The 21,301-nt window shown below is 40.0% G+C and overlaps 1 protein-coding gene and 1 long non-coding RNA gene across 2 annotated transcripts in view; one reads left to right on the forward strand and one right to left on the reverse strand.

Annotated features, from left to right (window-relative positions):
• Positions 1-17,023, forward strand: part of CFAP95 (cilia and flagella associated protein 95) — a 185,264-nt gene extending 168,241 nt beyond the window's left edge. Inside the window, exon 6 of the mRNA XM_072762383.1 lies at positions 16,921-17,023. Coding sequence (XP_072618484.1) covers positions 16,921-16,962 — 42 coding nt within the window. The 3' untranslated portion in view covers positions 16,963-17,023. The remainder of the gene's footprint in view (positions 1-16,920) is intronic.
• Positions 5,287-21,301, reverse strand: part of LOC140599426 (uncharacterized) — a 34,621-nt gene continuing 18,606 nt past the window's right edge. Inside the window, exons 2-3 of the long non-coding RNA XR_012002327.1 lie at positions 12,096-12,214; positions 5,287-8,151 (exon numbers count right to left, since the gene is read on the reverse strand). This is a non-coding gene — a long non-coding RNA (uncharacterized lncRNA). The remainder of the gene's footprint in view (positions 8,152-12,095; positions 12,215-21,301) is intronic.

Raw genomic sequence — 21,301 nt, forward strand, 5'->3', positions numbered from 1 at the left:
TTGAGTAAATCCCTAGGAGCATGATTGCTGAATTATATGGAAAGACTGATTAGTTTTGTAAGAAACTGCCTGTCTTCCAAAGTGGTAGTCCTATTCTTCATTGCCACCAGTAATGAATGAAAGTTCCTATTGCTTCACATCCTCACTAGCATTTGATATTGTCATTTTTTCTGGATTTTAGTCACTGTAATAGGTGTGTAGTAGTATCACAATATTGTTTTAATTTGCAGTTTCCTATATGTCATTAGGAATGTAATGTAAATGTAAAGCATCTTTTCCTAAACTTATTTGCCACCTGTATATCTTTTTTGGTGAGACATCTGTTAAAGTTTTGACCCATTTTTTTAAAATTCCAGTATAATTATTGTACAGTGTGTATTAGTTATATTAGATGTAGAATATAGTGATTCAACGATTCTGTACATTACTCATACTCATCATGATAAGTGTACTCTTAATCCCCTTCACCTATTTCATCCATCCCCCTCCACTTGCCTCCCCTCTGGTAACTATCAGTTTGTTCTCAATATTTAAGTGTCTGTTTTTCAGTTTGTCTTTTTTTTTCTTTGCTCATTTGTTTTGTTTCTTAAATTCCACAAGTGAGTGAAGTCATATGGTTCTTTTCTTTCTCTGATTTATTTCACTTAGCATTATACTCTCTGCATCCATCTGTATTGTTGCAAATGATAATATTTCACTATTTTTATGGCTGAGTAATTTTCCAGTGTGTGTGTGTGTGTGTGTGTGTGTTTACACACTATATCTTTATCCATTCATCTGTTGATGGACACTTGGGCTCTTTCCATAATTTGGCTGTTGTAAATAATGCTGCAATAAACATGGGAGTGCATTTATCTTTTCAAATTAGTGTCTTTGTATTCTTTGGGTAAATACCCAGTAGTGGAATTACTGGATCATATGGTAGTCCTATTTTTAATTTTTTGAGCAACATCCGTACTGTTTTACACAGTGGTTGTGCCAGTTTGCATTCCCACCAACAGTGCACAAGGGTTCCTTTTACTCTACAACCTCACTAATGCTTAGTGTCTATTTTAGCCATTCTGACATGTGTGAGGTGACATCTCGTGATTTTGATTTGCATGTCCCTGATGATTAATGATATTGAACATCTTTCCATGTGTCTATTGGCCATCTGTATGTCTTCTTTGGACAAATGTCTGTTCATGTCTTCTCATTTTTAATTGAGTTATTTGTTTTTTGGGTGTTGAGTTGCATGTATAAGTTCTTTAGATACTAACCCCTTATCAGATATGTCATTGGCACATATCTTCTCCTATTCAGGAGGTTGTTTTTTAGTTTGTTGATTGTTTCTTCCACTGTGCAGAAGCTTTATATTTTGAAGTAGTCCCAATAGTTTATTCTTGCTTTTGTTTCCCTTGCATCAGGTGATATATCTAGAAAAATATTGTTATGGTTAATGTCAGAGAAATTACTACCTATGCTGTCTTCTAGGATTTCTATTGTTTTGGGTCTCACATTTAGATGATTAACCCATTTTGAGTTTATTCTTGTGTATGGTGTGAGAAAGTGGTTCAGTTTCATTGTTTTGCATGTGGCTGTCCAGTTTTCCCAAAATCATTTGTTGAAAAGACTCTTTTCCCCATGGCATGTTCTTGCCTCTTTTGCTGAAGATTATTTGACCATAAATCATGGGTTTATTTCTGGAATTTCTATTCCATTGATCTATGTGTCTGTTTTTGTGCCAATATCATACTGTTTTGATTACTACAGGTTTGTAATAGATCTTTAAATCTGGGATTGTGGTACTTCTAGGTTTGTTTTTCTTTTTCGAAATTACTTTGGCTTTTGGGGGTCTTTTGTGTGTCTGTACAAACTTTAGGATTATTTGTTCTAGTACTGTAAAAAATGCTGTTGATATTTTGATTGGGATTGCATTAAATCTGTAGATTGCTTTGAGTAGTATAGACATTTTAACAATATTTGTTCTCTCAATCCACAAGCATGTAATATCTTTCCAATTTTTTGTGTTGTTTTCAATTTCTTTCATTAATAGTTTATAGTTTTTAGAGTGTAGGTCTTTCATCTCTTTGGTTAAGCTTATTCCCAGGTATTTTATCATTTTTGATACATTGTACATACATAGTATCCTGTGACTTTACTGAATTCATTTGTCAGTTTTAGCAGTTTTTTGGTGGAGTTCTTAGGGTTATATACATGTATACATATAGTATCATGTCATCTGCAAATAGTGGAAGTTTTACTTTTCCTTTTCCAATTTGGATGTCTTTTATTTCTTTTTCTTTTCTGATTGCTGTATGTAGGACTTCCAGTACTGTTTTGAGTAAGAGGTAAGAGTGAACATCCTCATCTCGTTCCTGATTTCAGGGGAAAAGCTTTTAGTTTTTCACCATTGAAAGCGTTGTTCTCTGTGGGCTTTTCATACATGGGCCTTTATTATGTCGAGGTGCATTCCCTCTAAACCTAATGTGTTTTTTTTATATCATAAGTGGATGTTGTGCTTTGTCAAATGCTTTTTATGCATCTTTTGAAATGATCATATGGGTTTTTATCCTTGCTCTTGCTGATATGATGTATCACATTGATTGATATGTGAAACTAAACCATACTTGTATCCCAGGAATAAATCCCACTTAATTGTGGTTAATGATTTTTTAAAATACATCATTGGATTCAGTTTGCTAGCATCTTGGTGACGAGTTTTGCATCTGTGTTCATCAGGGACATTGGCCTGTTCTCTTTTTGCAGGGTGTTTATCTGGTTTGGGTATCAGGGTGATGCTATCTTTGGCCCACTTTTTAATCAGGTTGTTTGTCTTATTGTTGAGTTTTAAGAGCTCTTCATATATTTTGGATAACAATGCTTTATCAAGTGTATTTTTTGCCCATATTTTTTCCCAGTCTGTGGCTTGTGTTTTCATTCTCTTAGTCTTCAAATATTTTCATATCTCTCTATTATTCTGGCAATACAATTACATGCCTATTAGAGTACTTGATTGTTTCCACAAATTACAGAATGCGTGTTCATTGTTTCCATCCTTTTTGTTTTTAGATTTCTGTTTAAATAGTTTCAGTTGCTTTATCTTCAAGTTCACTGATCTTTTCTTAAGCAGTATTGCAGTATTCACTGTGCTATAATAGCATAGCATCCCATCTAGTTTTTTTTGCCCCATACATTGAATACTTCCACCTAAAGATTTCCTGTTGACTTTTCTTTGTGCTTTCAATTTCTCTTCTCATTATGTTTCCCTTAATATACTTGAACATATTTACAATAGCTATTTTAATATGCTTTTCTAGTAATTCCATTATTTCTGTCATTTTGGGGTCCATTTCTATTGACTGACTGATTTCCCCCTCAGTTATGGGTTGCATCTTGCTGCTGCTTTTCATGCTTAGCAATTTTTTACTAAGTGGTGAGTATTGTGAATACTGGATTGTGTTTTTTTTTCTTTTTTTTCTTCTCTAAGGGGTGTTAGACTTTGTTTTGGTAGGTAGTAATACTGGCTTATCAACTTTATTTTTTGAAGGCTGTTTTAAAAGTTCTGATAGGGCAGGTTTGGAATAACTTTATTTTTTCAAAGATTTTTTATTTATTTATCTATTCACGATAGACAGAGAGAGAGGGGGTAGAGACACAAGCAGAGGGAGAAGCAGGCCCCATGCCGGGAGCCCAACGCGGGACTGGATGCTGGGACTCCAGGATCGCGCCCTGGGCCAAAGGCAGGCACCAAATCGCTGAGCCACCCAGGGATCCCCAGGTTTGGAATAACTTTAATCTCAGCCTCGTTTATCTTATTGTCAAGGTGTGACCCTCCTGGAGTTTCTACTGAGTTCCCTGAGTATTCTCCACTTCGACTGATCAGAACTTCAACATCCCCCAGTCCCATTTGAGCTCTGAGAATTGTTTACAGTTCCCAATGATTCTTTGGTTCTCTTAGAGAAATTTTGCCTTGTGCACTCATAACTTAATGTTAGTGATAGACTCAAGAGGAACGCTGTGCAATTTCTGGAGCTTTTTCTCTACCACATAGATGCCAAAGGCCTTTGCTTCCCTGAACTTCAATCTCTGTGTCTTCAACTCAATGATCCTATTATAGTTGCTTAGGATCCACCTCCCTGCACTGCTTTCCTGATAGTGACTCTAGATAGAAAGCCAGGGCAATCATAAGACTCACCTCCTTTGTTTCCTTTTCCTAAAAAATCACAGTCCTGTGCTGCCTGTTGTCCAATACCTAAAAACAAAACAAAACAAAACAAAACAAAAGCCCCACACAGTTATTTGGCTTATTTTGCTAGGTTTACAAATTATAGTAGGAATATAAATCTAGTTCCAATTACTTCATCATGGTTGGAAGTAGATTTTACAATATCAAATATTTTGAAATTATGTAATCCCTCCAGCTGTGGTTGAAGCTTATTTATTCTCTAGCTCAACCCCTTTGGTAATTGGTAAGACACTAGGCCAGGGAGGTCTCTGTCCTGAACCACACACTTGAAAGGAACACACACATACAAACACACAAATAAATGTCTTCAGGAGCACATGGGCAACAGTGTCTCTGTCAGTTGAGACCTGATGTTCAGCACTGATACGAAGGATCTATAACCAAAACATACTCCCTGACTTATGCTATGTTCTTGGATCAAAATGTCACAAAATGCTACTACAGTTGAGTGCCATGAAGATTTGTAGCATGTGCCACTGAGGATTTCAGAGGCAGACACTGCTTTATTTATTGTTTTGAGAGAATTTGAATGGCAGAAGCACTTAGTGAAAGAAAAGAAAAATTAACTTGTCAGATGCTTCCTCTCAGACAGCCTGAATACAATAAATTCTTATTTATCATTTGCCAGTAGTGCCAAATGTTCGTTTTCTTGCTTTTCTTTGTGTTGTGCCAGAGATAGTCACAAATTACTATAGTATTTGCAACAGTTGCACATGGCAGTTGAATGATTGGAAATAGTAAAAAAAAAAATTACTATATCTGTTAAATTTATATGTATGTAAGTAGAAGCATCACATGTGTGAAGTATGGTACTGATTCTTTACCTCACCAACTAGATTGATATTGATATTGAATCCTAGAATATTGAATATGTGGGCTTTTTAAATTTTGTTAAAATATTTATTAAGATTTAGAGAAGGATTCAAAAGAGCAAATTTTGTAATTTCAGCATTATTTAATGCCTCATTTTGCCATTCATTAGTTATAATTTTTATTTTACCTTAAATCTTAACAGAACTTTTTGAACATGTGAGAAGAAATAAACTTTCAAAAGCATGAACAAATTTATTTTTTTAATGTAACTTAAATTTTTGATAAAAATATATCCAAGATTTGTGTACTTGGCATAAATTATTTTAATATTTTATGCCATTGAGAATGAGTCCAGGTTGAAATAATGATAAAGGTAGAAAAATGCTACAAATGGAGTTCAGTTAAATAGCTGAAGAGGAAAGAATAAACATTTCAGTATGAAAGTATGTATTTGTCAAGTCAGGAGGATAGAATGTATTCTATTTAACAGTTAATACATCATTACTGGTAACTTTTAAATAGTTGCACTTACAGTGTGAGAGTATCAGTTGTTTTGCTGCTCTGGACCACATGAACATTAGGGGTGAGTCTCCATGAGAGGGATGGAGACAAAATCTCTTCCCCAGTTGCAGGTGGATCTCTTTGTATGAGTTCGGTCCCGAGTGGGCGGTTGGGGTAGGGGGAGTATAGGAAGACTGATTAAGAACCTTTGTCCCCAAATTGCTAATTTGGGCTCCAATCTGGGGTTTGCTTTCACTAGCCAGTGGTCCTAGGGTAGAGGCTGAGGGCAAGCAGGTGGGGCTTAGGGGTGGGATTCTAACCAGCAGAGAACTTAAATGCAAACAAGGCCACTGAGGCAGCCATCGGTTCACGTAGACAAAGTCGGAGGCCGTAATGAAGGTGGTTGGGACAGAGGGGGAAATAGACAGGAAATGCCCACCCTATCTGCCCTCTGGGCATCCCAAAGGTACACCAGCACCCCTTGGATATAGGCTCCCTCTGGCCAGTTGTGCCAACACACCTGGGATGTTTCCTACACTGGTCTTGACTAGCCAGACTCTGAGCTGGTGGAAAATATCACTGACTCCTGCTCAGAGAAAGGTGTAAGGGGCAAAAGCATAATAGGGGATATTTTTAATCTCTCCCATGTGATTAAGAATAGTATTTGAAGTAATGTTTTATAAACAGTTGAGTCCTAGCACCTCACTAGGCATGTCTCCTGTGACAAAATTTATGTTCTGTTTGTGATCGGTTCTGCTGGGTTACTTGGGCTGAGTCAAGATTGATGGCATGTGTCTTCGTGTCAGTTGCTTGCACTAGCTCTAAGCACCGGGAGAGCTTTGGTTAGGAGGGAACGGCCACCAGCGTCTCCTGCACCACCTCTGTTGTGAGAGGAAACTGTAAGAAACACTCAGTGAAACAAATCTGAGAAATTCTAAAATAACCACGCGGGGCCATTTATTTGGCTAGCGGAGAGTACATACTTCTCACCAGAATGATTTCTGTCCTGTACAAACAGTGTCGACAAAGCCCAAGCTGGTGATTGCTTTACCCAAGGAGGAATGTTAGTGCCAGTTACAAATAAACCAAAGATGCACGCTCTATTAGCGGGAAGAGACCGTGCCACGTTCATTTCTGGATTTCCAATACCTAGCTCAGGGGTGTCTCAGCCCTGGTTGCACATTACAAACACCAGGAGAGCCCTTAACAATACTGCTGCCGGAGTCCCACTCCAGACCAATCAAGTCAGAATCTCTCAGAGACTGGATGCTGGCATGTTCTCTTTTTTTGTAAAGCTTCCCAGGTGGTTGTAATGTGCAGTTAGGGCTGGCAGGTGGCTAAGCTATCAAGCTAGACACATAGTAATTATTCAATGAGCATGCAATAACTCTGAACTTGGCACAAGGAGCTGGTGTAGGTACCAGTATAGCTGAGAACTGCAAGGATGGGGAAAGGGCTGTATCCTTCCAGTTAGCAAGCTGCAGAATTAGAATGGCTCATCTAGAGGTGCCCCATCTTTAACAGTGTGCATGGGAGGTGGGGGTGGTGATTTTAGGTTCTTTGCCAAAGCAGGGAGGCAACAGCATTTCTAAGACTGCCTCTTCTGGCCAGAAGTCCAGGGCTGTGGCAAAATCATTACAATTATAAAGTTGTATCACATCTGCTGCTCCTTGTGGAACAAATAACTTCTGTGTGGATTTTCCCTTTTGCTCATGTGTCTGAGATAGATGCAGTACCTGGGGGAAAAGTTGGACCATTGACCCTGGCAAGGGGACAAGGTTGGCCATTCTCTGTGCATATGAAATGCACAACCCCTGGCCACTCAGTTCTTTAAGCTTTACATCTGTGCCCAAATGGGAATCTGGGCCTAAGGGGTTTTCTAGCCCATATATTTTTTAATTTCTCAAATCCACAGAATGATGTATCAGTTTGTACATAAGACAAATAGTAAACATTGAACTAGCATTTCTGATGAGAGACTTAAGGAATATACTAGGAGGATACTTAATGGCTCTTTCTGTTTTTTTTTTCTCTCTCTTCTTCTTCTCTAGAAAGGGGAATCAGTATCTATCCATGCACACATGACTACTTTCATCAGTATTTTTCCTTGTAACTGGTTCTTTATGGGCATTTCCCTCATCTTGATTTTGACTATGTGTGGCTGGCGTTCCAAATGTGGACTAATGTGGGACTGTCCAAAAAGAAAGAATATCACGTCTGGTGTTGCAATGTTTTTCACTGCTACTTGTATCCCTTAGTAACCTGCCTTAATAGCAGAGACATGTTTGAACATTTTGTGAGCTTGCTTTATAATTTAGATAAGCTACTTTAGGTTGTCAAGGAAAGAAGAAAATGAATAGAAAGATGAATAGATAGAAAAATGGGTGAAGGGTCAAAATAGCAACCTCTGATATCCATGGCTGGCCCATGGCTTGTTCTGTGTTGCAAAACTGGCCCATCCTGGTTTTGGTTCCATTCCAGTTTTGTCAATGTAGAAGCAGCTACATTTGCTGATTGCTGGTGAACCCGGCATTGATTTCCCTCTGTGGCCGATTTTGTTCTTTTCTGGTTATCGACCAGGACTTCTGATGTTTCCCGTGTCCTCACATCTGTAATTGATAGTGAGGGCAGAATAAAGTGAAATGTTTAGGATATATTGCAAGAACAGAATTAACATTTTAAAAGCATGTAACTTTACCTTTCATTTTGTTTACTGTCTTGTATATACAGCTAATAAACAGTGACAAGTGTCTTTGGAAGCTTCTGGCTGCTTGTAAGATCAAAAATATGTGCCTACATCCTGGAAATTTTGTAGTTAGGGATCTGGAGGTAGCTAATCCATTTTGTAGATGAGGAACCTGAGCACCCCCTGCTCCCAAGATTGATTTGTCTCAGAACATGCAACAGTACAATGAGAGCTAGGACTCAGATGGGACATAACTGGTCAAACTGGGTCAGGTAGCAAAATCTGATGTGGACCTCTTGTCATATGATAGAGTCCTCCTTTGTTTCTACTACAAATAGGGACAATCTATTCGTCAGGGCAGAGAGATTTGGGAGGTGGGGATGGGCAGCAATAAGAAGGTAGGGAGAAAGGGAGGGTGAGTATTTATCTATGTAGAATTGAATTTCCTCATAGTCATAGCTAATGTCATTCTAGCAGCTTGGACTGTTGGGATTTCCATCAACTGGGACCCAGGGACACTTAGGAATTGATTGAGACCTAAACTAGTAGCTGATGTGAAAATGTTGGGGTTTGGGAGTTAAGTCAAGAAAGAATTCTTGAGGTGTCTTTGGTGCAAAAAAAAGAGTAGTTTTACTAAAGCACGGGGACAGAACCCATGGGCAGAAAGAGCTGCTCTGGGGTCTGAGGGGTGGCTGATTATATACTTTCGAATTGGAAAGGGATGAGGGAATAGCATAAGTGCCTAAGGAATTCAGAAGCAAGATTTCCAGGACCTTGACGAGGCTGGTATTGTTGGGAAAATATCATTTACTACTAATAAAACTTTAGTCATGAGACCCTTCAGATGTCTATCAGCGCGATGTGCTTAGAGAGTGATTGCTAACATATATCTTGGTGGGTAGAGATAAAGGAAGTTTCCAAGAAAGTTTTTATATGGTAAAGGAGACTTACAGGATCCTGGAGGTTGGGCTAATGTTAAGCTAAAATATTAATATTGAGGCAGTGAGATCCTAGAGGATAGTCTCAAGGACTATTCTTTTTTATTTTATTTTTTATTTTTTTTCAAGGACTTTTCAATGGGCTGTAAGTTGTAAGGAAATTTAATTTTTTGCCTTTGCCTTTGCTCTCCACATCAGTGGCACATCTTATTGGTCTCAGAATCAGGTTAGGGATTCCTCAGTTCTGTCCTCTCAACCAGTTGACCCCTGGCCATGACAAAAGTACCCTTCCTGCCCTGGTAGTAACTTCTGCAATCCCTAGTAACTAGTGTTTAAGGAAACTAATTATTCCTTTCACTCTCTTTCCTCCATACATGGTGCCGCTGATGGCAGTGTGTGGAGAGGTAGTGGACAATGAGCCGGCCAACACCTGGGGGTTAAGCATTGGTCCCTTTACAACCAGTTCACCAGCTGTGGTATCTTGTACTGTTGTTTCACCAGTTGGGACATGTCACCTGTAAACTTCACTGAGCATGCTTATCATTCTTATTTCCCTCGAAACAGCCACTCACTTGAAGAAACTTCCAAGTCTCTCTCCCTAGCCATAGCCTTGCCAACCCTCTGGCAAGGCATAGAGTGGTACACTGATTCCTCCTTTCCATGCTCAGCACCCGAGACTGAACCTCTGTCCTAAGCCACAAAAAGGGAATAGTCCTCTTGGAGAGCTGCTATTGCAGCCTGATAAAGCAAGCCATATTTTTATTTGGCAATCCTGAGATCTGAAACATAAAGGATAACTTTTAAAATACTTCTGAACTTTAGTTTCACTTTTGGTTCCAAAAAACATCAACCACCTATAAATCTTTACCTATAGAAGTGTCCTATGTATCATCCACTATAGCTTTTCATTGATATTTACTCTTCTATAATTCCCTTCTTTGTCACAGGAATTAATGCATGGACGTTCTTTGGTTCTAAAGGAAGCATTTTACCCAGGAAATGAAAGTCTGCTGCTTTCTCTGACAACCTTTATTTTGTGTTTCTTTGAGATGGCTTCCTGACTCATGTAACCAGTTAACTTTGCCAAATTCCTGTATTAAAATCTCACTGAAGTCTGTAAGATCAGGGAAGAATCAAAGCATTTGAACAGTATTTGACCAAAAAGAGACTTTAAAAATTATCAAATCCGATCCTGTCTTTTTATAGTTAAGGAAACAGGCTCAGAGAGGTGAAATAACTTGTCTGAGGTAACAGCTTATAAGTAACACAGAGGGAGAGCTAGAATCTAGGTCTCCTAATTTATAGCCTATGTATTTTAGCAGGGATCAAAGATGGGACAAATGGACCAAACATAGCTACCTTTTTGTTAACTTTCTGTTCTAAGGAAGCCCATTTCCCAATTTTGCATTTTCAAGTTTTGTCACTAAATTTGCTATCTTAATAAACATTTTCAATATTATAAAATAATATTGGTACTGATATGTATTATAAGATAATAAGACTATCTTCCTAGAACAGGTTAGTAAACTCCAGGTCCTCTGGGGACAGGCAGGTAATGGGGGATAAAACCAGTGGGAATGGAGAGGCTTCTGACAAACTGGAGTTGAAGCCTTTGCCTTATTGGCCTTGGAATCCTCTTTCTCTTCCTCCTTCTCCTCCTTCTCCTCCTCCCTGTCTCCTTCCTTCTTTTCCTCTGACATTTCCAGAGCTGCAGACCAAGTGCAGCCCAGGTAAGGAGTTTATGCCCCTAGTGGAAGCTGTAGGTTGTCCTATGAGCATGGATTCCTTCTCACTCACCAGTTAATCCCCAGCACAGCATCTGTCATATTGTGGATAGTCAAATATTTTTTCAGTGGGTCGGTGATTAAATATGTATTGAGGTTGGGATTTTGAAATCAATGTCATGATTCATTCTTGCAAAGATAAACTGGTTCAGAGCCTGATGAAAACTTTTCTACAATTTACCACGTGCAACGTTAACAGTTCATCAGCTGTGAGTACCTTGGGAAGGCCGTCCCTTACTAACAACTGAGTGTGAACAAATCCCACTCAGTTTGCTTTCCTCCTGGCCCTGAGTTGCAAGCAGTTACATTAGGATGGAGAATAAGGCATAGGAAAAGAGGATCCTGTCCCAGAGGTAGGCTGGGAGGCTGGCCCCGCTGTGTAAGTGAGGACAGGGAAAGGGGCTTTAGAGGGCAGAACAAGAGTGCAAAGGTTGATATAAGTAGCAAACGGTGCCTATTTCACAATTTTGTTTAAGGCTGGTGCCACGGGATTCCATCATGAAGGAAATGTGCTCATTTTCAGATGCAGATGACTCATAAACCGGCTCATTATAAATTCTTTGGAAGAAATTGGGCCTTGCGTTTCTTTATCTGAGAGTTGTTTCCTTCCCACAACCTCTCCCTCCCCCAAAACATTACACTGGATAGAAATGTATCCCCCATATATCTTTGGGGTGAGGATCATCAGTTAAATCCTCATCATCTGAACCACAACATAGCCTATAGTTCAATAGACACCACTGGGTCCTCGGGCAACATGCCAAACACATGTCTCTGTTTAGGGGAATCAGCAGCAGAAGTGCTCTGAATTGCAGTTTTCCAAACCTGTTGTACAGTCGTGCCAACAGAACAGGGAAAATTTCCTTTCAAAGCTGCCATGAAGGGCATCCAGATGTCTTTACTGAGCTAAAGTGCACCTGCACCAGAGTTGCTTGTTACAGCAGCTGCCAGGATCCCCTGGGAAAGCAAGACACACTTACTGCCATGAAGTGGTGTCATGAACAACATGGGGCCAAGAAGCTTCAGGGGAAAGGATGCTGGACTTCTCACCACATGATGTGGGTTTAGCTCCCTATTCTGCCCTTGCCCGACATGGGGTCTTCTTAAGTGAGCCCCTTCACCTCCCTGAGCTTCCCTCTGCTTACCTGTAACTTGGCATGGAAGTCCCTGCTCTGCTCATCAACAGAGTGGGCATTTCCATAGCTTCCACTCTGGGCTGGGCACAGCTGCACATCCCTTGGTGCATCCGTTCCTCACAACGGCCCTGTGGGTGGTTGAATGCCATCATTATCCTCCCTTTCCAGCTGGTAAAAACTTAGTTTAGAGTGTTTAAGAGAACTAAGGTAGCACAGCTAGGCAGGAACTAAGCTGAGGTTGGAAACCAGGCCTGCTTCCAGAGCTGTTGAAAAGACCAAATATGATACTGTAATTGAAAGGGCTTTGATATCACAACCTAGAGATCATGAACACAGTGATTTAAGAGTACGGGATTTTTTTTCTAAATAAATTTTAATTCCAGTATACTTAATATATAGTGTCAGGTGTACATTATAGTGATTCAACACTTCATACAACATCCAGTACTCATCACAGTAAGTGCCCCCCTTCATCCCCATCACCCATTTCACCCATTTGCCCACCTACTCCCCTTTGGTAACCACCATTTTGTTCTCTCTAGTTAAGAATCTGATTCTTGGTTTGCCCCTTTCTCTCCCTTTCACTCTCTTCCCCTTTGCTTATTTGTTTTGTTTCTTAAATTCCACCTATGAATGAAATCACATGGTATTTGTCTTTCTCTGATTGACATTTCAATTAGCATGATATTCTCTAGCTCTATCTGTGTTGTTGCAAATGACAAAATTTCATTCTTTTTATGGCTGAGTACTATTCCATTGTGTGTATATACACACACATACACACACACACACACACACACATATACATGCCACATCTTTATCCATTCATTTATCAATGGACATTTGGGCTGCTTCCATAATTTGGCTGTTGAAAATAATGCTGGTATAAACATAGGGGTACATGTATGTCTTTGAATTAGTGTTTTTGTATTTTGGGGGTAAATACCCAGCAGTGGGATTACTGAATCATATGGTAGTTCTATATTTAACTTTATAAGGAACCTCCATGCTGTTCTCCACAGTGGCTACACCAGCTCACATTCCTACCAATAGTGCAAAAGGTTCCTTTTTCTTCACATCCTCATCAGCATTTGTTGTTTCTTGTGTTTTTGATTTAGCTGTCCTGACAGATGTGAGGTGATAACCTCATTGTGGTTTTGATTTGCATGTCCTTGATGATGAGTGATCATCATCCATGTGTCTGTCAACCATCTGGATGTCTCTTTATGTCTTCTGCTCATTTTTTATTTGGATTACTTGGTTTTTGGGTGTTGAGTTGTATAAGTTCTTTATATACTTTGGATACTAACCCTTTATGTCATTTGCAAGTATCTTCTCCCATTTAGTAGGTTGACTTTTAGTTTTATTGATTGTTTCCTTCACTGTGAAGAAGCTTTTTATTTTGATATAGTCCCAGGCATTTATTTTTGATTTGTTTCCTTTGCTTCAGGAGACATATCTAGAAAATGGTTGCTGTGGCCAGTGTCAGAGACACTACTGCCTAAGAGTGCAGAATTCTCTTTCTCAGAAAGGGCCCTGGCTGTGGGTGGTGGGCAAGCTATTCAACCTCTCCTAGTCTCAGTTTCTTGATCTGTGAAATGGGGATGATAACATCTACCTCTTGGGGTTATTGCAAGAATGGAATGAAATCATCCATATAATGCCTGACACGTTCCCATAAATGTTAGCTGCTGTTACTGTTGTTGATCTTAAGTTATTAATTATAAATGAGAGAAAATCCTATTCGCAGCCCTTTGTTCATGTTATATGGACCATATTTGGTTCATTCCCTGTTCCCACTGAAAAGCAAAAGCCAGAAGGAAAGCTGATTACTGATATCACTTTTTAGCAAGAACATTTTATAGTATGAGTAACATATGTGCTTAAGCCTCTTTGCCCCTCAACCTGAATGAATGAAATTCACCATGCAGCACCTCACTAAGTCACAGACAGTGCCTTCTCCAGCCATGTCCAGCCAGAGCAGGCCTTCAGAGAGAGTTCTCAGGATCCAGCCCTCCCACCTTACATTCCAGCCTGCTTTTGCTTCTTATCTGTTTCTTGGCTCTGAATTCTGCACTCTCCTCCCACATCTGCTCCTTTGGGATAGCATTCATCTCCCCTCTCTGATCATCTCTTTTAGTGGCACCTCTGGCTTCCACCATCCCTTTGGTCTCAGCCCCAAACTGTGGGTCCCAGCTGAAGCCCACAGAGCTCCACCCCTGTTGTAATTGATGGTGGAAAGACTTTGGCTTTACTCAGGCTTGTGTTGCTTTGTCTTCTATTGCTCCCTGTTTTTAGCTCTGGTATGATTCATGCAGGGGCATGTACCAAGCAAAATAGCAAGTGTGGCTGAGGCTGTGTCTGTCAATATCAGACATCCAGATGTTTCCAAAACTCAGAAGTTTTGATCATGAAGCTAAATTCCTGTTCCTGAGTGAATTGTTAGCTTTTCATCCTGATGTGGTATCCTGCAGGTGTGGCCTGTAACTCGTGCAAGTCAAGAATAGGACCCCTCAGTGCACAGGCATTAAAATTGTCTCTGTTGAAACCTACCATTTTCTAAGTAAGCAGACAAAGACATCTTTCCAGGCTAGCATCCGACCTAGATCATATGACATTTTCATCAAGGCTACAAGTAGTTTTATTAATAGGGGAAGATGGTGTAGGATTGATCTCTTTTGTGCCAGCAAAGCATGCTTTCCCAAATATATTTTTCCTCGTTGGCCTCCTAGGTCTTCCTTCTACCTACTGCTCCCTGACTCATATAGCTGCATAGACATTGCATAATCTACAAAGGAGTTACCCAGAGCTGGGATGGAAGCCCAGCTACCATTGACACTTGTGTATACTGAGTAAGTTAGTTAACTTCTCTAGCTCCTGACAGCAGAAGTGAAAAAACCTAGAACCTGTTTCTTAGGAGGGCCAAAGGAGTTAATATACGTAACATACTAGCAGAAGTACAGTTACGTGCATGGGATGTGTGTGAAAAGAGCTATAGAAGTGGTATGTAACCTGTGTCTGGAGAGATCTACATCAATCTCTCTCCCCTCATGGCCTCCTCATTTTGGTGAGTCATGATATAAATAACTTTCCCTGATCACAGGAATCAACTAGAATTTCATGTTTATCCCAGTAGTAATTCTGGAGTAAACTGTCCATTTAAAAAATATTCATGAAGCACCTGGGTGGCTCAGTCAGTGAAGCACCCGACTCTTGATTTCAACTCAGGTCATGATCTCAGGGTCATGAGATTCATCCCCAGGTCCAGCTCCATGCTGAGGGTGGAGCCTACAAGAGATTCTTTCTCTCCCACTACCCCTCCCCACTGCTCTCTCTCTCTCTCTCTCTAAAAAATGAAAAACACTCCTAAAAGTAGCCTTCTTGTACAAACACTATGGGGTTATTGGTTTGTGTTGAGTGTGTGCACGTGCACACATGCACATGTGCATGTACATCTCTCCTAATTTGCCAGTTCTTTCCACTGTCACAGTTTGTCTTCTGTGAGCCTCTGTTAGAAGTGGTCCTGGTGGCTGTCCAGTTGGACCAGCTGGTGGAGCTGCTCCAGCTCACTGATTTCAGAATTTCCGTTGGCCTCTCACAGCCACCATCCTTCAAATATGTCCTTAGCTAGTTTAGCACTAGATGGGCAGTTTGCTCTAGAAAATACATCTGAATGCTCTTTTTTTCTTTCAAGAGAAAGTTTTACTAAGGTGCTCTTTTTTTTCCCCCTGCAGAAACATATCCCTCTGGTGTTTGACAGTTGGGAACTTCATGCTTCATCTGCCAATGAGTAATCTATCTGGGAGTAAACAAAGCCCTTTGGAAGGGGGTTAACTCTTTGAGGGTACCACTCTATTACTTAGGCATAATTTGAGCATTCTAAAAATATATTCTTTTTCTTTTCATCCAGAGAGGATCTGAACTTGCTTCAAAAGTGCATGCCATCTAAATTAAATAAATCACAAAGATGTCAGATACAGTTAAAAATTTGAAACATGAGAAAAGAGTAGCACATGGCTCTATATGGTTACTATTGTCAGTCAGTTTGTCTCCCGGCTTCCCAGTAACCAAAGCAAAGAGGGAAACTCTCTCAGTTTTTAGAGATGCACTTTGGTAATATTATACCCATGCTAACATTTTCTCAAGCCAAAAGGGAATTCTCTGTGACCCTTCCCGAAGGAAAGCCATGACAGCTCTCAAAGTGCTAATCTGATGTGAATTGATTGACAACTCAAAACCTTTGGGACAGTTTGTCAGCTGACCTGGGCTGAGAAAAACAATGTGAAAAAAAAAAAAAAAACAATGTGGCACTTGTCACATACACGTAGACAGAATAAAGCTATAATTTTTAATCTCCTATGCCTGCACATGAGCAGCACAGCACTAGAGAGGGTAAGGTGAGCATGCCCCGGCTCTTCCGTGTAGCAGAATTATGCTATGTAGTGTCACTGATAACAATACTAAATTACTGGATGTGTGTGATGTTAGATCATTCAACTGAAGGGGAAGTTTCATGTATCTTTCGAGAGCCTGCCAGAGTTCTCGCTATCCTGTGAAGTTCTGGGGCATTTCAGGACTCCCAGCAGAACACACAGCAAATTAGACAGGGCCTTCTATGTGCTTTACATTTGTAGGTCTCAGTCAGAGCGTTGTAGTGAGTTACTCTCATCTCTGCCCCTCAGCTGGACTGTGAGATCCCCAGGGAGGGTGTCACATCCATCCCTGGATACTGGTGCCCAGCACACCACCTCTATGGCTGATGTTGGCCACGAAGGGAGCGAATGTTGTGTGCCAGCCAGAGTTCTAAGTGGTTTATGTGGCTTTCCTTTAACAGCTCCGAGAGACAGTTGCCATTATTCTCCCATTTCACAGATGAAGAAAGGATGACCTAAAGAATGACTGGCTGTTTCCTGGAAGTAAACAGTGGAAGAGAGAACTGAAGCCCATGCTCTCAACCAGGACACTAGAATGAAGACCAAGTCTCAGTGTTCCAATGAGGTGAGCCAGCCAGCCAGTCTTGGGCATGGGAGATGCTGAACTTGTTAGTGGATTATGTCACAGGAAAAGAGGGTTTAGTGGGTAGGGGTCGTGTCGCAGGAAAAGAGGGTTTAGTCACAGGATAAACAAAAGATGTAGTGTTTATCAGAACCTTCATCTGAATTCAGGAACACAGTCCCAGGAAACAGCCTCTGAGCATTACCTCCAGAAGTCCTGGGACATCCCTAGGGGCAAGTACTTTATAAATCCTCATTTCTTAAGTCAAAATTCGGTAATACAGCTAAACAGTTTTGTGGATGGTAACTGTATTAACTAATTGAAAGCTACCAATTAGGGCTCCCTGGGTGGCGCAGCGGTTTGGCGCCTGCCTTTGTCCCGGGGCGCGATCCTGGAGACCCGGGATCGAGTCCCACGTCGGGCTCCCGGTGCATGGAGCCTGCTTCTCCCTCTGCCTGTGTCCCTGCCTCTCTCTCTCTCTCTCTGTGACTATCATAAATAAATAATAAAAAATATATATTAAAAAAAAAAAAAAAGAAAGCTACCAATTAGAAAAGGAGAGACGATAATCTTCGTTTCTAATTTTCCCTGTATTGTTTATTCTCTCACAACACAAAGCACAATTTACAAGTTTGTGTTATTTCACTCTGAACTCAGGAGATTCTTAAATGACCTGACATCTCTGTGGTTTTCAGTGGGGTGGCGGGGTGGGGGATGAGGTGGGGTGGGGAGTGGTGGTGGAAAATGAAGCAGTTACAGTAATCTAGTGTTGGTACTTACTCCAATATATTGATAAATAAAGCCCTGTTCTGAAAGAGAATTATGCCCTTTTGATATGCTTGGTGCATTTCTCTTCCAAGGGCATCCCAAATAGGTTGACTGCAAATATTTCCACTAATGAGATGGCCTTGAAATACCACTGCTGTGATTACAGGCATAAATAGTGGATTTCATTAGGTTGCTTGAGTCCCACTTTTGATAGCGTAGTAAATCTCAAAACAACCGTGGGCAGTAGATAGATGAAGAGCTTTTTTAGATATAATTAACTTATTTGAATGCACTTACTAGCTACCTTAGCATAGTAATTCTGACTCAATCTCCGGCTACTTAACTACATCGAACAGTTCAACACTATTACAGGGATGCTTAATGAGCCCAAAGGATTTATAACTTAGAACAAAACACTTTAACTTAGTAAACTTCTTAATAAGTGATCTGCCTTTTTGATTTTGTATACTTTCTTTAGACTTCCTTCTTACGCTCCACTTTTACGGTCTCCTCTCTTACGTCCTCAGATGATATTTTATTTTATGGATACACAGTATACATGGCAGTTCACTCACGGTGACATGTGCAGTAAGTAACAGAGAATTATGACAAAATTATGTAGGCAAGAAAGAGGACAAACTGGTGTGTTTGAGAAGGTGTAAGCATTGGAGCCAGAAAACTTGCCATTTACTCACCTAGCCTGGGGCTGTTTGGTCAACTTTTAAAAGAACCGGTTTCCTCAGCAGAAAATGAAGATAATACTTAACTTACAAAACAAAACTGGCTTGTTGTGAAGATAAAGAGAGAGAATGTTTTCAACTAACATTTGTGGAGCACCTGTGATGTCCTGGTGCCTCTATATACTTGATGTCATTAGTCCTCAGATGGGTGCACTAACTCTCCAACTTCCTGACTATATTGGTCTGCTGTAATAAATTCCTATAAAAGAATGAGTTAAAACAACAGGAATTTATTCTTGCACTCTTGATGGAGACCAGAAGTCCAAAATCAAGGTTAATAGAGTTGATTCATTCTTGAGGCTCTGAAAGAAAACCCATTCTGTGTCCATGCCTGTCTCCTAGTGCCTGGTGGCCAGTCACATTTCTTGGCACTCCTGGTCTTATAGACACATCACTCCAATCTCTGCCTCCATCTTCCTGTGGGCTTCCCCTCTGGGTGTGTCTGTCTTCTCCTTTTCTTTCATAAGGATACTCATCATTGAATTTAGGGCCTACCATTACCTATACGATGATCTCATCTCAAGAGCCTTAATTTAATTACATCTGCAAAGACCTTATTTCCAAGTAAGCTCACATCCATGAGTACTGAGGCTTAAGAATTAGGCATATGTTTTGGGGGGCCAGCATGCAACCCACCATAGTGACCAAGAAAGGAACCAAATCCATGTACTTTCTGATTCGAGGACTGATGCACTATGGACCCTCCCATGTTCTCTCCCTCTGTGAAACTGCTTTGCCAGGGCTAAGGATCACATCATGGTTTCTTCTCCTTCTTCTTTTGGAATTTTGGGGTTCCCTGTGATTCTAATTTATATAAGAAAGTCGTCTGGGCACCTAAAAGAAATCCTTAAATTCTACTAAATTTTTCATTTGCTTATAAATAAGGGCATCCCTCTGCCTAAATAATCTTTAAATAATGAGTTGAGTTACACACTTAATGTTGCTAAACCATCCAAGCTTGTAGCAAAAATCAGAAGATAGTTAAAATTCATTGAATGCTTATTATGTGTTGGGACTGCTCTGTATGCTTCAGATGCTCATCTTGTTTCATCCTAGGAGACAGTAACTGTTACTTTCCCTCATTTACAGAAGAAATTGAGGTTCAGAGACATTAAGGAACTTGTCTCAAGTTACAGAGCTGCTGGGTGGCAGAGCTAAGATTTGAACCCAGGCCGTCAGACACTGAACCCCATGCTCTTGACACTGTAGTAGAGGAGTTTTACCACCGCAGCTCCTGGAACAGAGTTCACACCTCGACCATCAGGCAGGGCCAGAAGCACTTGGGCTTAATGAACAAGGACTTGTTAATCACACAAATTACCCATGCGTTTCTAATGGAGTCAGACTGGGCATTCAGATGTCTCTTTGTTTTCCCTCATTTCATTTTTGGAGTGACATTGTTGAAAGGTATTTGGAACTGTTGAATGAAAACTACTTGGAACTTTAGCTGAGTTTTTAGGAAAAAGAGATCAGAATATTTCCTTTATGTCATTACTGTTCCAAATCCTTTGGTCTAGAGTCTCCTTATGCATTCACTACTCAGAATAGTTGTTTTTAATTTGTCAGCACATTATTATAATATAATTTTGCTCAAGAAAAATAGCATTCCCCGCCGCCCCCCCACCACCACAAAGGCTGAGTTTGTTTTGGTTTGTCATCAACATAAACAGGGTAATATAATAAAAAGCCACCTAACTACTAGAGAGAGGGGATGTAGTAAGTTAGATGTAGTCAGCACTATAATTCTTTCTCTCTGACAAATATTTTCAAATTATCTTTAGCTGCCATAGGCAAGATAAATCTGTAATATGACTCCAAAGTCTAAGTGAAAGCTTATTGCTTTAGAGCATATTCATTTATTTTTAATGTTCATGTTTGTTTTTAAAGAATGTCTTTGTAAAAATATTTTAACTACTTAAAACATGAACTACACCGTCTCCCATTCCATGATCTTAAGTGAAATGCTGACCTTAACTAGAATTGCTCACTGTCTTTTCTTGCCTACAACACAATCATTAATTACACAATCATTAATGATGGTGTATTTTTAGCTTACATGGAAAAGGTCATCTTCTTTTGTATATTGTCCTCTTAATTAGCTTTGGATCCTTGAAAAAGTATTTAATCCTAAAAGTCCTTCTGATAAATTTATTATTTTCCTTTTATTGTAAGGTATCTAAAGAGTCCAGATAGCTTGCTTCAACTCCAGAGCAATCTTTATAAATCATGCACATGAGAGGTTCTCAAGGAGCATATATTTGGATTCAGCATTGCAACTTAATTGCACAAGGATGAGCAAGATCAGGAAACAAAACAAGAGCTCTAGCAAGACAGGAAAAGACTGGCCCTCTTGCCCCTTTGCTCAACTACTTCCTCTCCTCAGCATTTGATACAGCAAGTCACCAGGACAACAAGAGGCAAGGGACAATGTGAAATTGGATTGCAACTGGCAACCAATGTGTTTTGACTTCTTAAAGCCATAACAAAGAAAACTCCAGTTATACATAAAGTTTCTATTTTATTTGGAGCACTTTATGTTCCCCAAACGAACACTTGATGATTCTTGCTCAATATACTGTTTTATAGAATTTCTATAAATTTGAAAGGAACAAAATGGCTTCCCTGGGTATCTGCATGCCATGGATTTACTTGACAACAGTGAATTCAGAGAATTTCCCAACCCCTCTGTGGAGAAGCTCTGATTATCCTCCC

The sequence above is a fragment of the Vulpes vulpes genome, chromosome 1, assembly GCF_048418805.1.
Source record: "Vulpes vulpes isolate BD-2025 chromosome 1, VulVul3, whole genome shotgun sequence".
NCBI classification, from domain to species: Eukaryota; Metazoa; Chordata; class Mammalia; order Carnivora; family Canidae; genus Vulpes; species Vulpes vulpes.